A 19,932-nucleotide genomic window follows, 5' to 3' on the forward strand; every position below is an offset into this window, starting at 1 on the left:
TGCTGATGCAGTGGATGATGCTTTTCCCTCCAGTCTCAGCTCTGCTGTAACTCATCACCTGTGCTCCTCCACGCTGCAGCCTCTCGCAGTGCTGAACCACTGGAGCTCTCATTCATCAGAGCTGTTAATGTAGCTCAGGTCACAAACACAGCACTCACAACTTGCAGACAGATCTCACACATCCAGCTCTCTGTGGGAATCATTGTGAGCAGCAATTCCAGGCAGCAGATGTTCACTCTCCAGAGCCTGCTTGATAAATGACACAATATCTGCCCGTGTTTGAGAATCCCTGACCAGCCACCACTCAACACCTGTGGGTAGCTAGATGGGGAAGATGCTGCTTGGATTTGTTGCCTGGGTTATTCTTTAACAGTCTCTGCTTGTGAGAGTCTTATTTCAGCAAAGAACCCTCCTGGGAACACTCTGAATTAAGGGCTTGGATCACAGCTTGGCATCTGTGGCCAGTTCCTCACTCAGCTGTGGAAAGCTGCTGGTTTGGAGGTTAAGAGCACGTCTGCCACATGGTACAGAACATTTATAAATTGTACATTTTGAACCTGAAGTGCAGCAAGGCATGGGAGAGCACAACCCTCCCAGTAACTCTGTGTTCCCTGACTATTGATGTAACCCTTGCTGTGCCTGCACAGCTCCAGGCTCAGCCCTGTGGGCAGAGCACAGAGAGAAGCAGCACAGCCCTGTGGCTGGCAGAGGCTGCAGGCACCCCTGGGATCCTGAGAGCCCTTCCTGTCACACAAAATGAAGTGGAGGAGCAGCTTTCCCTGGGGGCAGAGCAGCAGACTGTCACAGAGCAAGCCATGACCTGGTGAGGTAAAAAAGGCTCTGCAGAGGAGAGTTGTTCTTGCCTTAACAGTTTGGCTGTTACCAGGCTCCAAAGCAAAACCCAACTTAAGTAAATCCTTAATTTAGTGTAGGTGCTAATGGGATTCCAAGTGGGTATGTTGTGTACTTGCTGCTGATGGAAAGCATCTGTGTTGCTTTCAGACTTGACTTTGAAAGTCAGTTCTGTTGCTCAAGTCTGAGATTTAAAGCATCAGAAACCTACACTATTGAAGAAAATAACTTGACATTGTTCCTATGAGGTACTTCTTCCCCAAAATACCATGTTTGGGCTGTCAGAGGGCTGGAGTGCAAGAAAGCTCTTCAGAAGGGTGCTCGTGCTGGAAGGTGAGCAAATATATTCCAGGGGTCATTTCTAGAGGTGCTGCTTCCTCTAGTCAGATCATGAACAAGACATAAGTGATTTGTAGCCCTGAGCCAATTTTTAGTGGGCTCACACCTTTTCAACAGTCAGGCATCACATGAAAATCTGCCACCTTTTGACTTCTATCCCTCAGAGCTTTGTAGGCTGCTTGACTAAATTCACAAGGCACTAATATTTTTTTTCCCCTCTCTAAAAGATCACAAATGGAAAGCCATTTTTATTAAAAATGCTTCTGTTTCAACTCTGAAGTGTCTGAAGCTAAAGGTCTAGCTAGAGATTTAATAGGTCATGTCCAGGTCAGCAGGTTAAAGCAGAGCCATGAGCAAAGTTAGTCTGGACTGGAGGATTTGTTAAATGCAAGCAGAGGTTCCTTTACAGGCATGTCACACCTGGAGAGACTTCTCAGCTCCTGCTGTCATGTCAAATGTCATTGCCTGTCTCAGGATGATGTTCCCACCTGAGGAACACTGGATTTTTTTGGAAAGTCACTGTTATTACCTGCTCGGCTTCTTGCAGGTGCAGCTGTAGATCATTTTTTGTAGCGTGTCAGATGGCACTGGATGCTCCTGACATGGAGCATGACCTTGGGAAGCTGTTACCAACTCAGGGGGCCTCTTCTTGGTGTGAGTTTCCCCATCCAGGTGTCTGCAGGTGCCTTTTGATGGACCAGATCTTGTGGAGCCCATTGTGGGGGACGTGTGTGGTGGTGAACAGCAGAAGCTCCTTTTGAGGAGCTCCCCATCATGTCCCAGTGCTGTAGGTTAAGGAGAGCTTTTTCCACACTGTGTGCTAAGATTATTTGTGACAGCTGATTCCTGCATGATTACAGCTGCATGCAAGGTGACATGTGATGTCATTCCTGAAGCCAGTGATGCAGTTTGGGAGGAAGGCTCCCATGTGGCTTGATTTTTCTTTACTGGGAAGAAATTGCACTTCAGAGCATCTTAATTGGGTAGCTCTCCAGAGATAGCCAAAGCAGCTTACTCAGTGTGTTTCTGCAGAGTTGAGAAGCAGGTCAGCAGATACCTTTTTATAGCATCCTTATAACTGCAGGGACAGGGCTGGCATATTAATTTGGAGTGTGCCTCTAGAACCGTGACTGGAGAGAAGGAGCTGCTTTCCAGCCCCTCTTGTAAGAAACTGCTGTTGTATGGCAACAACAATTAGCTACAAAAGCTAAGTAATCTCTGTTGTTCTGAGGCAAGGCAATTAATCATTAAATCAGACTTGGAAAAGATCTTGGGTCGTGCAGTGTAGTCTCTGCTATGCTTTGTTGTTTTCCTACAGTTCCTTTTATTGAGAGCATTGTCAAGGCTGATTTTAACTGTAAGTCCAAGCACTGGAGCTTCTTTTATCCTCAGAGGAATTTAGTGCTGCTTAATAATTCTCACTGTTGGTTTTCCCAGACATTTAGCCTAAATTTTCCCTCTCCTGGCTCATCTCCATGACTTATATCCAAGCACAGCATCTGGAATGGCTGCACTGCTGTCCCTCCCCCAGCTCTCCCCTCCCAGACTCTGAAGTGCATTTTTGGCTCCTCACCCAATGTGTTCCATCATATTTTGCAGTGGTGAATCACTGAAGTCCACCCACCAATCTGCTTTTACCCCTCTGGTTCAAACACTGAACACTCCAACTCGTGAGCATGACGCCAGCAGTCAGAGCATGGAACAAGGCCCTGTTACAGAGAAGCAATCCCAGTTTTTTCCTCAGTTGCACCATCATTTGTGTGGTTTTAGTGGGCTTTAGACTAATCCCTTCTTAAGCTGGTTTGCACTATGGGAATTAAATATAAGCTGCTACTTTTAGTGATGGCTGAAAAGTGGAAACACCACAGATTGTCACATTTACCTTTCTGCAGTTCTTTGCATTTCTGGGACCTCACAATTGTCAGCAGAGTTTGTTTGGGAGCTTGATCTCCTTCTACTTGTCTCTGGCTTGCATGCATGTTTGACCAGCTGACTGCTTTATTCCCCTTCCTTGTCTATCCACAGCTGGTTTTTACCAACATTTGTGGGTGTCCTTCTAAACTTGCTCCTATAGGGCAATAGATTTTCCCAGTAGGACATCAATATATGTAATTATTAATGTCAATGAAGTGTGTCTTTCCATAAATCTTTGTAGCAGCAAATTTATTCCTTCAGCTCAGCATTTAGCATGGTCTGGTTTGTGTTTCAGGGTGACAAATTGGAGAACTCCCTCTGGAGTTTTTCAAACAAAGTGGGAGCTCAAATGGCTCCTGAAATTCCCCACACAACCTCAATTCTGGGTCTTTCTTATAAAGCTTAGGATTCCTTCCTTGCAACAAAGGCAGGTGTCTGCTGAGCTGTGCTCCCATGACAGGCTCTCACTGTGTGGGCTGACATGGGGAGAGCATGAGAGGCATGGAAATAAAGCCCAGAGGTGCCTTTTCCTGAGCTCTGTTGTGACACTGCACCTCTCAGAGCTCCCATTTGCTCCTGCTTGTCCCAGCAGCTCTCAGCCTGGGGAAAACTGTTAGCAGAGATTAGTGGGGAACACAACAAGTGTGTGTGATAAAGGCAAACCAGATAAGGGCAAACCTCCTGGCTGGTGGAGTTTAATGACACTGAGAATTAAGTCTTTTGTCAAGTGATGGTTTTTTTTTTTACCTGATTGCTCTCTAGGCAAGCTTTCTTCTTCCAGGAATCAATACCCAGCACATATTCCCTGTTTAGATTTTACTGAGGGAAAGGCAGGGATCTTGGGAGATGCTACAAGGAAGATGCAGGCAATGAACCCATCTGAGGCTTTCTGGAAAGTGTCTGGACTGAGACAGGACTAATCAAAGAGGTGAACAATAAGGAAATGAAGGTGAAAATGAAGAATGCTGCTCAGTGGAACTGGGGAATTACAAGAGTGGGTGATGAAGAAGCTGATGGGCAATGTGACAGACATGATAGCAGGTGTGTGCAACCAAGAGGTTGGGATGTACCTGTAAGAAATGGGGAGAGGGAAGAGCAGGAAAGAGCCAGGATGGTGCTGTGAGCCCCTGAGTGGAGCTGGCTCTGAAGCAGCACAATGAAAGGTTCACAGAAGAAGTTTGGGCAGCTTTCAGTGAAAATGGAGCAAGGGACTGGTCCTTGTCTGAAACTGCCCAGGAGCTCAGTACCATCCCATTCAGGGCTGGCCTCTGCTCAGAGAGAGCACTCCAGGGTGATGAGACTCTGTGTGATCCCTCTGGTTTTCCAGCTGAGAGAGACTCTTTAACCTCCCTGGTTTTTTTCTGTGACAGGTGGCTGTGAAAAACAACATTGATGTCTTTTACTTCAGCTGCCTAATCCCTCTCAACGTGCTTTTCGTGGAGGATGGCAAAATGGGTGAGTGCTTTGGGGTGTGTGCTGAGCCTCCTGCAACCAGGCTGTGCTCCCAGTGCCCAGCTGGAGCTGCAGGTGCCTCCTGGCTCTGTTTCACCTGTGCCTTGACCTTCAAGCCATTGCATCTCAGCAGCTCTGGTCTGGTTGTCCCTGTTGTCCTGTCCCTGTTGTCCTCCAGCTCCAGAACCCAAGTGCCCTCCTCTCATTTTCTCAGCCAGACATTCCTCTCATTCTCTCTGCCAGGTGGATCTGTTTTCTTTGAAGCTGATTTTTTTATTTTTTTGGTACTTGTTTGGGTTGGGGTTGTTGTAGTTTTAGGGGTTTTTGATGGTTTGGTTCACTTGAATGGGTTTAGGATTTGCCCCCATACCATTTGCACTGGAATTTCTGAATTCCTAGTCACCTTTATTAAAGTTTTGTTTGAATTGGCTGGAAGTTGCTAGAAAAGCAGCTTTCCCTAACATAATCCTAAATGTGTAGATCTCCTTCCTTCTTGTCAAATCCTGCATATTCTTGGCTTGTAAACAGCTCATATGGCAAAGACTATCTCTCTTTTGGGGGAGGCCAAAATCCATCAAAGCTTTGCTGCTTTTACAGAGAGACTGAGGTAAATCCAGGAATAAATCTGTCTCCAGCAGGGCAAAAAGTTAACAAAATCCCTTTTGTGTGTCTGCTTTGGAGTATTCTGTGCTGTGTTAATTAATGCTGGGGTCCTGTGAGGATCCCACAGTGCTGAGGGAATTTTTTTGTTCCTAGAGCGCCAGGTCTTCCTTGCAACATGGAAGGATATTCCAAATGAAAATGAGCTTCAGTTCCAGATTAAAGACTGTCACCTGAATGCTGGTGAGTACCTTCATTCTGCCATGCTGAGAGCACTTTTGATGTATTGCCATTAAAAATCACCTGATTAATATCACCTTAGTAAAATAAGCTGATGGCTAATGAAGATGTAGGTATTGCACTTTTGAATAGAGCAGCCTGGGATCCTAGGGCTTGTTTCAGTCAAAAACTTTAGCTGGGTCCCTATAAAAGCACATCTAAATTCCCAAGTCTTTGATTTGACCAGTCTGTTTCTTCCTTTCATTCTGGACCTTGTATTCTTGTTTTCCCTTTTGTACTTTGCTTCCCTGCAAAGCTGCTCTTTAAATGGAGCTGAATATGGTGCTGGGGCTGTTCAGCAACCCTGTCCTGCTGCTGTGAGTTGTGATCAAAGTGTTCCAGCCCTACTGCATCCCCCTGGGCCACTCACTTCACCTTTTGGCAGCTTCTCTCTTCTTCCTGCTATGAAAGATTTAACCCTACAGACACTGCAGGGTGTTGGGTGTTTGAGGAGGACAGGCCATGTGGGAAGGGTGTGCTGCTGTTAGCTGAGATATTGATGCATTTTGATCATGTTTGGTCCTGTTCAGTTTCTTTGGCTGTAGAGTTTCCTCTGTGAGCATCTTGTACGTGTGACCTTACTACTGCTGAAGGATAAGGGAGTCTAAAAGAGTGGAATGGGGCCAGCTCAGCAGCTCTGCTCCTGTTCTGGAGGTTCTGGACAGGAGCCAAGTGATTCTACCAAAAGCTGCTCTGTTTCACAGATGAAAGAAGTGTCCCTATTGATTACCAACCCTGTAACCTTTTTATTCTCTCATGCCTGCTATTACACAATGAACACCCTTGTGCTTCAATAGCAGACAGAAACCATGGGTCTCTTTGTACTCATAATTATTACTATTTTGGAGTAGAAAAGCTGGAGCACGCAAGAGGAGGGGGAAAATAGCAGCTGTTGGACCTTATGACTTGATTTCACTGTGGGGTTTCAAATGAGAACAACCTCTGTGCCTCTCCCAGTCCTCCCTCTGCTCCTGACTGAGCTTGGCATTGCCTCTCCCCCTGCACTGCAGAGCTGCTGCTGCTGCTGCCTTCTGCCCTGGCCATGCCCTGGCTGCATCCAGGGCTCTTTATCTCAATCAGAAACACTGATTGGAGATCAAGAGCCCTGGAAGCTGCTCATTTTGGTGTTGAGGTGCTGCCTAGCAGGGGATGTGGTTGGGAAGATTGGCAGTCCTGCAGCCTGGCCTCCCCCTCCTCCCTCTGGAAGATGTTATGAAATTGGAGTGACAGAATGCTCCCCATTGCAAAAGGGTTTGCCAGCTCAGGGCCAGACTGCTCAGCCAGACCTGGGGTGCTCAGGGGAGGACAAGTTATCAGCTCTCAGGGAGAGCAGGGAACTCCAGGCAGTTCCTCTCAGTGGGATCTGCAGCCTTTCCCAGGCAGAAACATGGCTGCAGAGCCTCTCCAGAGCACAACCCATCCCCAGCTCCTGCTCAGGGGAGTGCAGGACCTGCCAGGACCTGCCAGGACCTGCCAGCCTCTTTGGCAGAAGGTGGGTCTCACCTCATAGATAGATTCCAAACACTTCCAACCACTGAGGCTTCTGTTTCTGCTGCACTCACCTCCTTCCTCTTGCTACTACTGTTTGACCACCTGGGCTTGGGCATGGGGCAGACCAAGAGCTTGCAGGAGGGAAAACCAAGGAAATCTTGTGAGCTTGCCTGAGCCCCTTGTATTCTTTCTATATTTTCTATTTTTTTTTTTTTTTTTTACCAGTGCAGTCCTGACTCAGCCTGCTCACCTTAATTTCCTGCAGGCAGTAACCTCCTCTAGCTCAGACCACCCTAAGAGCACCAAGCCTTGCTTGCACAGGGATCAGCCAAATCCAGAACCCATGGAGTGCTGGGGTTCCAGCATCCTCAGGGGTGCAGGCTTCTCACAGCATGGCAAGTGAGACACTGGGGCAGAGGCAGAATAGGCTGGTGAAATCTGGCAGGAGCTGAGTCCATCTTCTAGTTTACACCAGAGCAAGGGTGTGTGCCTGGCCATATGCCTCAGCAGGGTGATAATTTTTAAAGATTCACAATTTTGATTGTTTAAATACAGTGAAAATTGGCTTAAGACTATCCATTCTTCCAAAAAAAGCAAGTTTCCATGTAAAATCTTTAGGAATTTGATCCTTGTGGAGGAGGGCCTGGTTCCTATTCCAAAGACTCTCCTGCAGGAGATGTGTAACCACAATAAAGCTCTCAGTTTGGGCTGTCAGTGGTTGTGGTGTCTTTGCAGGTTTGCAATGCACTCGTGGCAGAGCTGTACAAAACTCTGCAAATCCCAGCAGCTCCTCACCAAACCTGAGGAGAGGCTGGGTTTGTGCAGCACTCCAGCACAGGGAGCAGCTCTGGAGCACTGCTGGCTCCTAGGAGTGAGCTGTTATCCCTGCTGGGATCTGCTGGGATCAGTCATTCATGCCTAGGCTGAGCCCACCCACCAGGTGGTGAGTGCTGAGACACCATTCATGCCTCAGCCTGGCTGATCCCAGCCCCGTGACGTGAGTGCAGCTGGAGCTAAAAATACTCAGCTCCCAGAGCTGGGCCCTACCACAGCTCCAGCAGCCACTCAGAGCCCTGTGGAGCAGCTGGGCTGGGAGAGGCTGGGCAGGAGTGTGATCCCTGCACCCTCAGAGCCTGGCTCTCCTTCTCCCAGCTCTCCTTCCTTCTCCCATCTGCAAGCAGCCTTTGCTTTCCTGAGTTCTCCCATCTGTGCTGTGTGAGGAGCAGGGCTGAAGTTCTATGCAGCCATCCTGCAGGCCCTGCAGAGCAGTCAAGCAGGGGGTTCTGCTCTTCCTCAGTGGAGAAACTGGAATTTGAATTTCTTTCTCTCTAAACACCCAGCACTTATTCCCTATTTAGCTTTTCCTAAGGGAAAGGCAGGGATCTTGGGAGATGCTACAAGGAAGATGCAGGCAATGAACCCATTTGAGGCTTTCTGGAAAGTGTCTGGACTGAGACAGGACTAATCAAAGAGGTGAACAATAAGAAAATGAAGGTGAAAATGAAGAATGCTGCTCAGTGGAACTGGGGAATTACAAGAGTGGGTGATGAAGAAGCTGATGTGCAGTGTGACAGACATGACAGCACGTGTGTGCAACCAAGAGGTTGGGATGTACCTGTAAGAAATGGGGAGAGGGAGAGACTGGACAAGAGCAGGAAAGAGCCAGGATGGTGCTGTGAGCTCAGGAACTGGCTCTGAAGTGAGTTAGGCTTGGAGCAGGGATTTGTTGGGGGCTGGGATTTGATCTGTCAGAAAAGCAGTGTGTGAGTTTCTTGTACATCCAGAGCTGTCTGTCACAGTGCAGCAGTCACCTTACAGCACCTCCTGTGCAAACTGCAGACTTCTCTCCAGGTTATTGCTTTTTCTCCTTCAAACAAAAAGGAGATAAACACAGACAGGCAGCAGAGAAGCTTCTGTGGCAGTCTGTGCTCCCAGGCCTTTGTAGGTAAAAGCTCCATCCTTTCCCCACAAGGCAAGCCAAATAGGATTGGTTTGAGCTTTGGTGGCTTGCAACAGGGATGGCAAAAAAAAGCTCCTGTCCCTGGCAGCTCGTCCCAAAGCACAGAGCAACCAGAAAGTCTTGGCTGCTGCAGGTAGCCCAGAGCAGGGCAAGTGAAGCCAAGGATGAGGTGCCAGGCTGTGGGATGAGGAGCAGGTACCTGTAAGTGAAAAGTGGGGTCTGATCTGTGAGCTGATCTGTGGCTCCACCATCTTTGCTTCCAAAAGAGGCAAATCCTGGACCTTTGAAGGTATTCCCACCGTTCCCCAGTGACTCAGGGAGAGATGAGTGCTTAATTCTGGATTTGGGGCTCAGGTTCCCAGTGGTGAGAGATGGACCTGGCCTGAGGCTGTTCCTGAGGGCTGTGGAGGAACAAGTCCCTCTGGAGCTGTGCCATGGGGCCAAGGTGTGCTTGGGATGCCCTGCACATCTTGAGTTCATCAGAGCTGTTCCATGCATCAGCCTCTTAGGAAGAGGTTGGGAAAGTTCCCTGGAGAAAACCTCATTCAGAAATAAGGAAAGCACAAGGTCATGGTTCTAGCCCAGCATCCTCATCTCTTATTAATCCAGTGCTAAATTAATTAATTTGGGGTTTTTTTAATGAAAATACACTAATCTAGTGCATGAAAATAGATTGTTTTACTGTTATAGCTCAAATATTCTGGGTGCTGCTGGTGCAGCTGAGGTTTCCCCTGTAGCTGAGCATGCACTGAAGCTCAGCTTGCCTTGTTTACACTGGGTTTTTTCAACATGCTAAGTTTGACTACATTCTAAAGGATCACTACATTAGGATATGCAAATCAGATGAGCTAAATGGTTTTCTTTTTCCTAAACACTGCTTATCCAAACCCACAGAGTGAGAGAGGATGAGCTGACTTGCACATGGAGATTTCCTCCCATTTGATGGTACTCCATCAGTTGCTGTGCTGTTCAGCACAGGAAATTTGGTTTTTCTTGTTTACCACTGGTCCACAATTTGGCAGCTTTCATGTTTGGAGTTGAACATGGCTTTATTGCTATGCAGTGGTCACTTTGTTTTTCTCCCCCAGATAATTTGCTAATGCCAGAAAAAAAGGTAAATTGGATTTTATTTTGATGAAAAAACCTGGGGGGAAATCATACACAAGCTTGCATGGTATGTTGGGTTTTTTTTTTTTCTGAATGTGCAAATCTTGTAGCTGATAGTTTAATAAATTACAGAACTGGTGCATATTGCATGTCTTGGAAATGAATGTTGTGTCAGAACATTGCCCCAAGTGCCTCCCCACTGGATCAGCCTGTGCTTGGTATTTGAATGCAGTTCTTGGCTGGATGCTCAGAACCATTCAGGTGCTGCTAGAAATGGCAAGGGATGTTCTGGGCTATCACAGCATAAAATATGAACATTAAATTGTACTTTCTATATGGAGTGCTTGTTGCAGATAGCCACAAAGGTCAGACAAGCTGTATGGTCAGTGTTGGCTCTGAGCTGTGCCTGTCCTTTGTGCAAACCCCCTGCCAGGTGCTCATCTTGGCTCTCTGAGTTCAGATATGGAGTTCTTAAGCGGGTGGGCAGAAGATTTGAGCTCAACCTTTGCTTTACCCAGGAGAGAAGTGCTGTTAAAAAAGTATTGGGTCCCTTCAGTGCAAAGGAGGAGACCTTGTGAGCTGTTGAGTTTTCCTCCCTGTGCTTCCATGTGCACTGCTTGGCTGTGGGACTGAGGTCAAAAATTCTGTTTGGAAAGGAAAATACAAGGAAATCAAACCAGCCCTGAAAGCTGGGCTGGTGTCAGAGGCTTCCCTGGCCTTGGTGGTGGCCAGACCTCTCTCTGTCCTTCCCTTGTGCTTCAGGAGGGCTCTGAGAAGAAACCTTGAGACAAAAGAATGTTCTGTGCAAGGCCAGCTGTGCCTTGTGCTGCTTTGCTGAAGGACTTGTGTGCTCTGCTTTGCAGAGTCCCCAGAGTCACCCAGCCCTGCTCCTGCCTCTCTGGCCTCTGGGGGCCCAGGCTCAGCTCCCTGCTCCCAGCAAGATCTGCCTGGCTTTATTTCATTTTATTTATTTTTTTAAATAAAGGCTGTGCTGTCACATGGCATTAGCGGTCCTGCCTTCAGCCAGCCCCAGCCTGCCACTGTTGCTTAGCAACTCTGATGATCTCCAAAATCCAAATTGCTGATACTCCAGAGCACAGGAGGGATGGGAGCTGCTACCTGGGGGGAGAGGAGCTCAGCTCTCCCCAGGCCCCAAATCTGTGCTCAGAGAAGGGGCAGCAGGGTCAGGCAAGCCCAGCATCAGCTCCAGCCTGCTCACCATTGCTCTGGCTGAGGCAGGGCATCTTTTGGGGGGGCTTTTTGTGCTCTTTGGAGGATAACTGAGGTCAAGGGAACAGAAAATAGGCTCCCTAGGGTTTGCACTGCCTCACTTTCCCTCCCTGATCCCCCTAGAAGCACGTTTCTGCTCTGAAATCTGCCCTCAGCAGGGGCTGGGGGTGTTTCCATGGCAAGAGGAGCCATCACATGAAGATTTTGGTGTCAGAGCAGCTCCTTTGTGGCTGTGCCTCACCTGCTGAGCTCTCTAGACACAGCTCCCCTGCTCTGCCATCACACCCTGTGCAGTTTCTCATTCCAGTCCTGCATCCCTGCTCCCCAGGGAATGCCTTTACTCTGACAGCATCTCCCAGCAGAGGGGAGGCTGCTGTGGCAGGTGTCAGGGCTGCTGAAGAAAGTCCTTGCCAATAGTTCCACCTTCAGGATGCACATCCAGAGGGGTGAGGTTTAACCACAGCCTGTCAAAATGGGGTAACAAAATCCCATTTAATACCAGCCACCCTCTCAGACAAGGATGTCCTGTCTGAGCCTGTGCCTTCCCAAAGGCTGGAGGCTCCTGTGAATGGCTTGGGAGCATGAGAATATGGGAATTGGGGCTTCCTTGCTGGTGGGGATGTCCTTGCAGCATGGATTAATCCCTGCCACGCTCCCTGTGAGCAGGGGACTGCTCTGCACTGCCCATTTTCCAAGTCTGGCTGAGTTTATTGTGGAGAGGAGGAGTATGGGTGGGAGGAGGAGACAGGCAATGAGGGGTTTAAGCAAAAGATCTCATTAGTTACATATATCAGCCAGTTTCCATAGTAACTGGGGAAGAGAGGAAGCCTAAATCTGAGTGTGTCTGGGTGGCTGCATGCCTGAACCATCCTGGGCCTGCAGGGAGCTGCTCTGAAGCCCAGGGAGCAAAGGGGTGCACAAAGGGTCCAGGTTGCCCTGGGGAGAGGCAGTGGATTCAAGTGTCTGCATCAGGGTGTGGGTTTGCCTTTTCTTCCTCCTCCCACCATTCCCTGGTGCATGAACAGGCTCTGCTGCCCTCTCTCCAGTCCCTCAGCACAGACTGGTGTCCATTGTCAAGGCTGGCATCCTGTGGATGGATTAGAGCTGTGTGGTCACTTTGTGCTGCTCCTCTGCTGCTCCCTGGGCTCCTTCAGAGGGATCCCACATTTCCCCACTCTGGCTTTTCAGTGCTGGTTGGTTTAAGGCTGTTTCTGTCCCTCATTTTTGTCAGTAATGTCCAGCCTGCTCTGAATGACCCAGCATAGATAAAGTGTTCCACCTGCCCCAGTGGGGAGTTAAATTTCTCCTGCTGGGCACCAGGAATGGGAATTTGCCACTGATGCTTATCAGGTGTGGATCTTCCACCCAAAGTGTGACTGTGCCCCTTTACAGGCATCCACAGCCTGATGTTTGCTGTGTGCTGAGGAACCCCTTGGCATCCAGGGCTGCTGGTTTGGGTCCTGGTGTTCTGTGTATTTGCCTGTTCTGCTTGCCTCAGAAAGTTCCTTAGAAATAATGTGTGTGACAATGGCACCCATCCAGGTGTGCAGCTGAAATCACACCTCATCTGCAAGGGCTGAGGTCAGGCTGTGTGTTAAAACTGTACCACAGCCCTCTGATGTCTAGAGACAGTGCCTGGGGGGTGGTTTACCCTTCAAGTAATTGCTTTTTTTAAAAAGGGAAAGGATTTTTACTGCCTTGTAGGACATTGATTTGGCCAGAAGGGTCTGTGTGTGGCAAAGTAGGAGGGAGCTCTTGTGGCTGGGACACGACCTCAGAAGCTGAGCAAGCCTCAGGCTGTGATCTTTGTTCTTTTCCACCTTCATCTTCTGACTTTTTGGCTGCCTGTAGGTGGATGGGGGTTGTAGAGAAAGCAGAGTCCTCTTCCCCTCTGAGCAGCCTTTAAAGTCTCACCTTGATCAAGTCCTGAGTGACCCAGGGCAGTGAGAGCCCTGTAAAATGGGCAAATACTTACCAAGAGATCACAGCCTGAAGGGCATGAGGTGGGTCCATGGAGAGAACTGGAATTTTTTTCTCCTTGTGTCACGTGTTCTCCTGTCCCCGGGGAAGCAGCCAGCATTTCCCTCTGCCCTTGCATCCTGGGAATGCTCCCCAGGGCTCTCCTGTCTCTGCAGATGATGGATCTGAACTAACAGATGCCTTTTTTTCCCTCTCTTCCCTCCAAAGACACTGTCTCCAGCAAGCTGCAGAACAACAATGTCTACACCATTGCCAAGAGGAACGTGGAGGGGCAGGACATGCTCTACCAGTCCCTGAAGCTCACCAATGGCATCTGGATCCTGGCTGAGCTGCGCATCCAGCCCGGGAACCCCAACTACACGGTGAGGGCCCCCAGGGCAGGGCACAGCCTGGGCCCCTGCTGCTCCCCCACCCCCTGAGCCCTTCCTCCCTGGGGTATTCACTGGGTCCCCAGGACCAAGGAGGAAAATGATGAATCTGACTCCATGTTCCTAGAGGGCTTATTTATTATGATATGATATCATATCTATCATATCATATTGTATTGTATTATATTGTACAGTATCATATCATATATTATACTATATCATATATTATACTATATTATATGATACTATACAATATGAAATTATGCTATACATTATATTATATTTACTATATTATTTTTTGTTATGTTTATTATATTTATTATATTATATTTATTTTATTATGTTTATTATACTATAGTATACTATACTATGCTATATTAAAGAATAGAGAAAGGATACAGACAGAAGGCTGCAAAGAATGATAATAAAAAACTTGTGACTCCTTCCAGAGTCCCTACACAGCCTGACTGTGATTGGTCATTAAGTTAAAACAATTCACATAAAACCAATCAAACAATGACCTGTTGGTTAACAATGTCCAAGCCACATTCTGAAGCAGCAAAACACAGGAGAAGTGAATCAGATAATGATTGTTTTCATTTTTCTCTGAGGCTTCTCAGCTTCCCAGGAGAAGAATCCTGGTGAAGGGATTTTCCAGAAAATGCAAGGGTGACACCTCCCTCCCTGCTGGCTCTGTGTTGAGGGAGATGCTGTTAGTTTGGCTGGGGGGGTGAGGAATGCTTAACATGGGAAAAGTGAGGAGCAACAGAATTCCCCTGCTCTGTCACCAGTGAGCTGGGCCAGTGCCTGCTCAGCAATGAGCACAGACTTGCCAAGGTTACCCAGAGATAAAGCCAAGAGATATTAGCCAGGAAGCATTGCCAGGGTGCCCTTCCCCCTCTTACAGACAAGGGGAAATTTATGCCCCACCGTGTTCCCAGCTGTCTGTGGCCCTGTGCTGGCACCAGCCCGGGGCTGGTGGGAAGGTGCTCTCTGTCCTGCTTCAGGCACCCCTGTGACTCTTCTCTTTGACTTCACTGCCCTTCTGAGGGACCTGTGTGTGTCTGTGGTATTAGAGGATTTATCTCCTGTTGGAAGCTGTGCCAGGAGTTTCAAGAGAAATCTGTGGTCTGGGGAGCTGCGGGGTGAATGTGAGCTTTGGAAGGTGATTTAAAGTGTTTGCACAAGGTTTGATGCTGCAAGCCTGGTCTCAGCCTGATCTTTGCTTTAGAGAGGAGTGACAGCCAAGTTTGTGTCCATCAGGACTGAGCAGCAGATCCCTAGAAGCCTTTGGGTTTAGTGCTGTGATTTGCAGCCTGAGGACAAGCACAGGTTCCTTGTCTCAGTTTGGGACCATGTCCCCTTTTTCCTCCTGCCTGTTGGGCTGCCTACATTTGCTGAGAATTTGGGAACCCCACAGTGGGAGTCTGCTTTTGTTTTCCTCCTGTTTGCTCTGAAAGAGCAGTTTGAGGTTGGTGATGAAGAAAGCAGGAGAAATACTCTGTGTGATTGTCAGCAGGACGTCCAACCCATTCCCTTGTGGCCGTGGCAGGAACTCCAGCACTAACCTCTCCTCTCCTCTCCACAGCTCTCCCTGAAATGCCGAGCTCCAGAAGTGTCCCAGTACATCTACCAGGCCTACGATGCCATCTTGAAAAACTAACAGGAGGTGGAGCCTGTGCCTCACCCTGCAGAAGGAGGGGGGAAAAGGGGACCCCAGAGCCTCCTTCACCGCCAGCGCAGGGAAGAGCACTCCTAACTGGAAGCAGCTGTATTCATGTGTAGGATTGCAGTCAAAGGCACTGATTAAACAAGGTAGCAATTAGTATCCACGTGCTAATGATGATAGGGAACAAACCCCTTTGGTATTTTTAGCGTCCATGGAGTTTGTAACCACTGCTTCAAACTACTCCCATGTGCCCCTCGCCCCTCACTCATCCTTTCTCGTGGGCTTCTCTCCATTTTGTGCCAATGTTCAGTGTTTTCTAAATGGCTTTAGGTGTAGTTTGGATTTTGTAAAATAACTGCTCATTGGAAAAACAAAAAAACACCGAGCAAAAACCACACATCTGCTCATTAAAACAAGGCAAAAGTGTCGAAAACATAACACTGCACTTTATTTTATATTTTTATACTTTTTTTTTTTTTTGAGTTTTTCTATTGTAAGTGGCTTAAAGGGAAGGTGATTGCAAGGAAATCTTGGGAGTCCTGCAGGGACATAGGGCTCTAGCAGGGTGAGCACAGCCTCGGGGAATTAGGAACAGAGCCATCAGTTGGGTCCTAGGAGGGGGATGGAGCCCTAAGGAGGGTTTTTATTACTCTTGTGCTGGCTTCTGTGGTGTCGTCACTCCAGCCATCTCCCTGCCTCATGAGCTGGTGATTTGAGGAGTGAGGCTGCAGGCCTGGATGGGTAACAGGGCAGGGGTGGATGAAATGAAGGAAAATGAGCCTGTCCTTAGAGCAAAAGGCTCATACCAGAGCTCCAGGTGTGGTCTCTGCATCCTCACCCATGTGCAGCCCCTCTTCCTCCCATTCTTTCTGTGCCTGCTGAGGCCAAGCTGCCTCCTCAGCCATCCCTGAGCTGTGCCCCCCTCTCCCAGTGCTGGCCCTGGCAATTCCCAGGCATCGTGGTGGCACATCCAGTGTGGCACTGCCACTTCCCCAGTGGGGCTGCAATGTCAGCCAGGCCCCCACAGAGAGGGGCTGCTGCTGGCAGTGCCCCAGGATGCCAGGGGAGTGGAGTGGCTCTCCCTGTTGCCATGCTGCCCCCAAACCCCAGGCTGGGCATGGTGGGAGATGGTTTGGGCTTGGCAGTGTTGGCTCCCTGCCTGCCTGGGGCACTCAGCTTCCAGCTGGGCTGGGTGGAGCAGGCCATGGAAGGGTTTCTCCCGTTTGCAGCTCCACTCCTTGTGCCCAGCACAGTGGCCAGAGCCTGCTCTGAGTCCCTGTCCCAAGCAGCCCCATGCCTTGGCCCCTCTTTTCCAAGCTGTCCCTTAGAGCCAGGATTGTTTCCCTTCCAGTTCACAGCTGTGGAGTCTCCCCATTGCAACCACTCAGTGCTGCAGCACCAGCAGTGAAAGCAAAGCCTCCTGCATGTCCCTGCTCCATCCATAGCTTGCCCTGCTTAATCCAAACCCCAATCCAGATCAGCCTCTCCCTCCCCAGCATGTTTGGACATCTCCTCCCCAGCTAACAAAGCTCTTGCGTGTAGCAACCCCCCTGTTGTCCTTTTAGATGCCACTTTCAAAGTCAGGAAATGTTTCACGGTGGGAGATCGTTCATCAGGGCTTTGGCACTGGCAGGAAACCAGTGCTGGGAAAAGGTCACAGTGTCCTGGGAGAGGCTCCAGCAGGACCCTGAGGAAGGTGTATCCCTGGGTAGGAACCCCTGGGCTCTGGCTGGGGTGAAGAAAGTGGGGCAGAGCTGGAGCAACCCAGCCCTTGAGCCTTGCCCGCGTGTGCTGGGAGGCGATTTGCTCCGAGCCCTGCGGGTGTCGTGTAAAAATCATTAACAGAGCAATGAAGGAAGCGTCAGTGGCACTGATGCCGTGTGGGGCAGGGAGGAGAGCACAGCTTCGACGTGGGGAGGGGTTGCTGAGCACCCCTTTCTCTTGCCAAATGCCTTCCCAGCTTTTTGGGTGGGTGTCTCAGCCCGGGGCGGGGCCGGGGCTCGTCGGTGCTGTTCTCTCCGCCCCTGCTCCTTCGAGTGTTCCCGTTCGTGTTGCTCTTCAGGCTTTCCCTGCCCTCCGTGTCAATAAAGTCATTTCCACGAGGCTCTGGCTGCGTGTGGCTCTGTGGGAATGGGGAGAGGAGCCATCCCCTGATGCTGACTCTGCCCAGGGGAGCAGCAGGCCTGAAGGCTGCATTTGGTGGGAAGGAGATTTTGCTCACCAGACTTCTTTTTTCCACCAGGCACTTCTGCAGCACAGATCTCCTAAATCTGGGGCTTGCAGGAGGAGGAGGCAGCAATTTTCCTTGGTGCTCCAACATCTGCTTCTCCTCATCTCAAAGGGCAGCAGGGACAGATCCAGATGAGGAGTAGGAGATGGATGTACCCATTTAGCCCTTTGGGGCTCCAGGGTGGCTGTGTCTAGTGTGACCTGTTTTCCCTGTGGTGAAATGGTAAAATCCTGGGAGTCAGTGATGTGTTTGGATTGCTTTGCACTGGTGCTGTGCCATCTCTGGTCCCATCTCAAAACCTCTGTGCCAGGCCAGAGCCAAGCTCAGTACTTGAAGTGCCCAGAAATCAACAGAACAAACAGCAGGTTTGCTGGGGTGTTGCTCTGGAGCAGGGTTACCTTTTTCCCTCACCCTGCCCAGCCTTGGCTGAGCAGCACCTGGATTTTTGGGAACTTCCACCCTCTCTGGAGGGCAGGTACCAAATCAACAAGAGTTGCCCTGCACTGGGATGGTTTTGTGTTAGAAGCAGGTGCATGTGCCAGGTAACAGCAATGACAGGCTGGCTTGGGGTCCCTGATCTTGCTGTTGTGTCCCTTCATGCATCCCTGGTTTGGGATGGGATCATCATTCCCTGCTGGGGATGAGCCTGGAGCAGCATTTGGCCCAACAGGAACAAAAGCTGCTGTGGGATGCTCAGGGCTCTGCCCTGTCTGCTGCTGTCCCTTCATGTCCTGTGGCAAAGGGAAAGGTTCCATCCTCCCTCCCTGTTCTGCCAGAGGCTCCTCGAGAACAGACTGGTCTTTGCTGCTGCTGTGGGTTTGCAGACACTCTGTGCCCTGTCACCAGGGACACACCAACCCCCTGGCAGCTGGGTTTGTCATTAGCAGTGTCACCTCTGGGGCTCAGGGGACACAGGTGATGCTCCCTGAGCTGGGAACTGCCAGGGGGGATTGGTCCCCACAGCCTTCCCTGTTCCTGAGGCCACGCTGTGGGACAGGGACCTCCTAAGCTGTTCCTTGCTGCTCTGGCTGGAGCTGGGGCAAATCCTCCTGTGCTGGGTGGGCTCCCCAAAATCCCTGCTGTTCCCACTGGCCTCACACCCATCCTGCTCCGTGCCAGCAGGTCCCTGAGCCCATGATGGGCTGTGGGGGACGCAGGGACTCGGGAGGATTTCGGATCTGGCTGAGGCAGGAGCTGACCATAGCCACCAGCTCTGCCTGTCCCCTGCTGCCACCTGCACATCAGGACACAGGAACTCTTGGATGGAGGATTTTAGGTTTGCCTTGCACTCGAGTCGCTGAGACTGGGATAAACCTCCCAGCCAGCAGGGACATGCTGGGATCCAGCCCCACTCCCCTCCCCCCCCGCCTTGTATATTAAATTTCACACATAAAACTGCAACTGAAGAGCATCTCGGAGGGAACTGCTAAAAATAGCCCCGAGGCTGGAGCCTGAATTGTGCAGGAGAGTTCATGTGCAGCCCGATCCCTGCGCTCTCCCGGCAACATTCCAGGGCTCGGCGCTGCTTCATGGCCGTGCGGGGAAGGGGAGCAGCGTCTCGGGCTGCTGCTAACCCCAGAGACACAGAGATACCGCCCTGCTGCGAGCAGCTCTGCAGGGAAATATCGCCCTGATCTCTACCAGCCCGTGGCACACGGCGCAGGGGCTGTGACCCCCTTTGCCAGCTGCTGGTGCCAGGGTGGCACCAAGGCTGTGCCAGTGTCCTTGTGCCCCCCCAGCCGTGGGGCTGCCTCTGCCGTCCCCTTTTCCCCCAGGAGGGATGTGGCATTGTGTTCGCCCCTGCACCCCCTCCTCACCCCGGAGAGGAGCCCCCGGAGATGATGTTTTTTCCAGACAAAGGTGCTGACGAGGCTGGGGGGAGCCCGGCCGAGCTGCCGCCGGAGCTCGGGCTCAGCCAAGCCCGTGTGATCGCCGCCAGCCCTGTGCAGACACCTCGGTGCTCGCCGGTGTCACAGGCAGCCGGAGTGGGCTTTGGGGGCTCTTCCGAGGAGCAGAAGGGTGCAGGGAGTCCATCGGCAGCGTGTCCCGGGGGCCTGGACCATGGTCCTGGAGGTGCAGGCAGCATCTTCCCTCTGTCCAGCGCGCAGGTAAACGCTCCGTGCGGGGTGACCCAAAAACGCAGACACTGCAACAGAAATGTCCCTCCTTTGGTGGGGTCTGCCAGCAGCCTGGGCTCAGGGACCCACGGGCACAGAGAAGCCCCCAGCCCCTCCCGCGGGCCGGGGGCCGGCACGGCGGGAGGTGAAGCGATGTGCCCCAGAGCACGGCGAGCAGCGGTGTCGGAGGAGGGAAAGAGTCCCTGGGAGGGCTCCTGCCCATCTCCCCCGAGGGAGTCCGGCCCATGGGACTCGTCCGGGGTGGGCATGAGTGCCCAGATGCCGCTGGGTGCCGGGGAGGGAAGGGGTGACGCCGCTGCACCCAGCACACTGCAGGGGGGACA

General features: G+C 50.7%; 1 protein-coding gene across 3 annotated transcripts in view; it reads left to right on the forward strand.

Annotated features, from left to right (window-relative positions):
* AP2B1 (adaptor related protein complex 2 subunit beta 1) overlaps positions 1-15,679 on the forward strand; it is a 76,056-nt gene extending 60,377 nt beyond the window's left edge. For all 3 annotated transcript variants that reach the window (XM_030230846.2, XM_030230849.2, XM_030230847.2), the window contains 4 exons: positions 4,476-4,560; positions 5,314-5,400; positions 13,412-13,566; positions 15,161-15,679. In XM_030230846.2, the coding sequence (XP_030086706.1) occupies positions 4,476-4,560; positions 5,314-5,400; positions 13,412-13,566; positions 15,161-15,235 (402 nt within the window). In that variant the 3' untranslated portion in view covers positions 15,236-15,679. The remainder of the gene's footprint in view (positions 1-4,475; positions 4,561-5,313; positions 5,401-13,411; positions 13,567-15,160) is intronic.
* Positions 15,680-19,932: the final 4,253 nt, after the last annotated feature.

This window comes from Serinus canaria, chromosome 19 (genome assembly GCF_022539315.1).
Source record: "Serinus canaria isolate serCan28SL12 chromosome 19, serCan2020, whole genome shotgun sequence".
NCBI lineage: Eukaryota > Metazoa > Chordata > Aves > Passeriformes > Fringillidae > Serinus > Serinus canaria.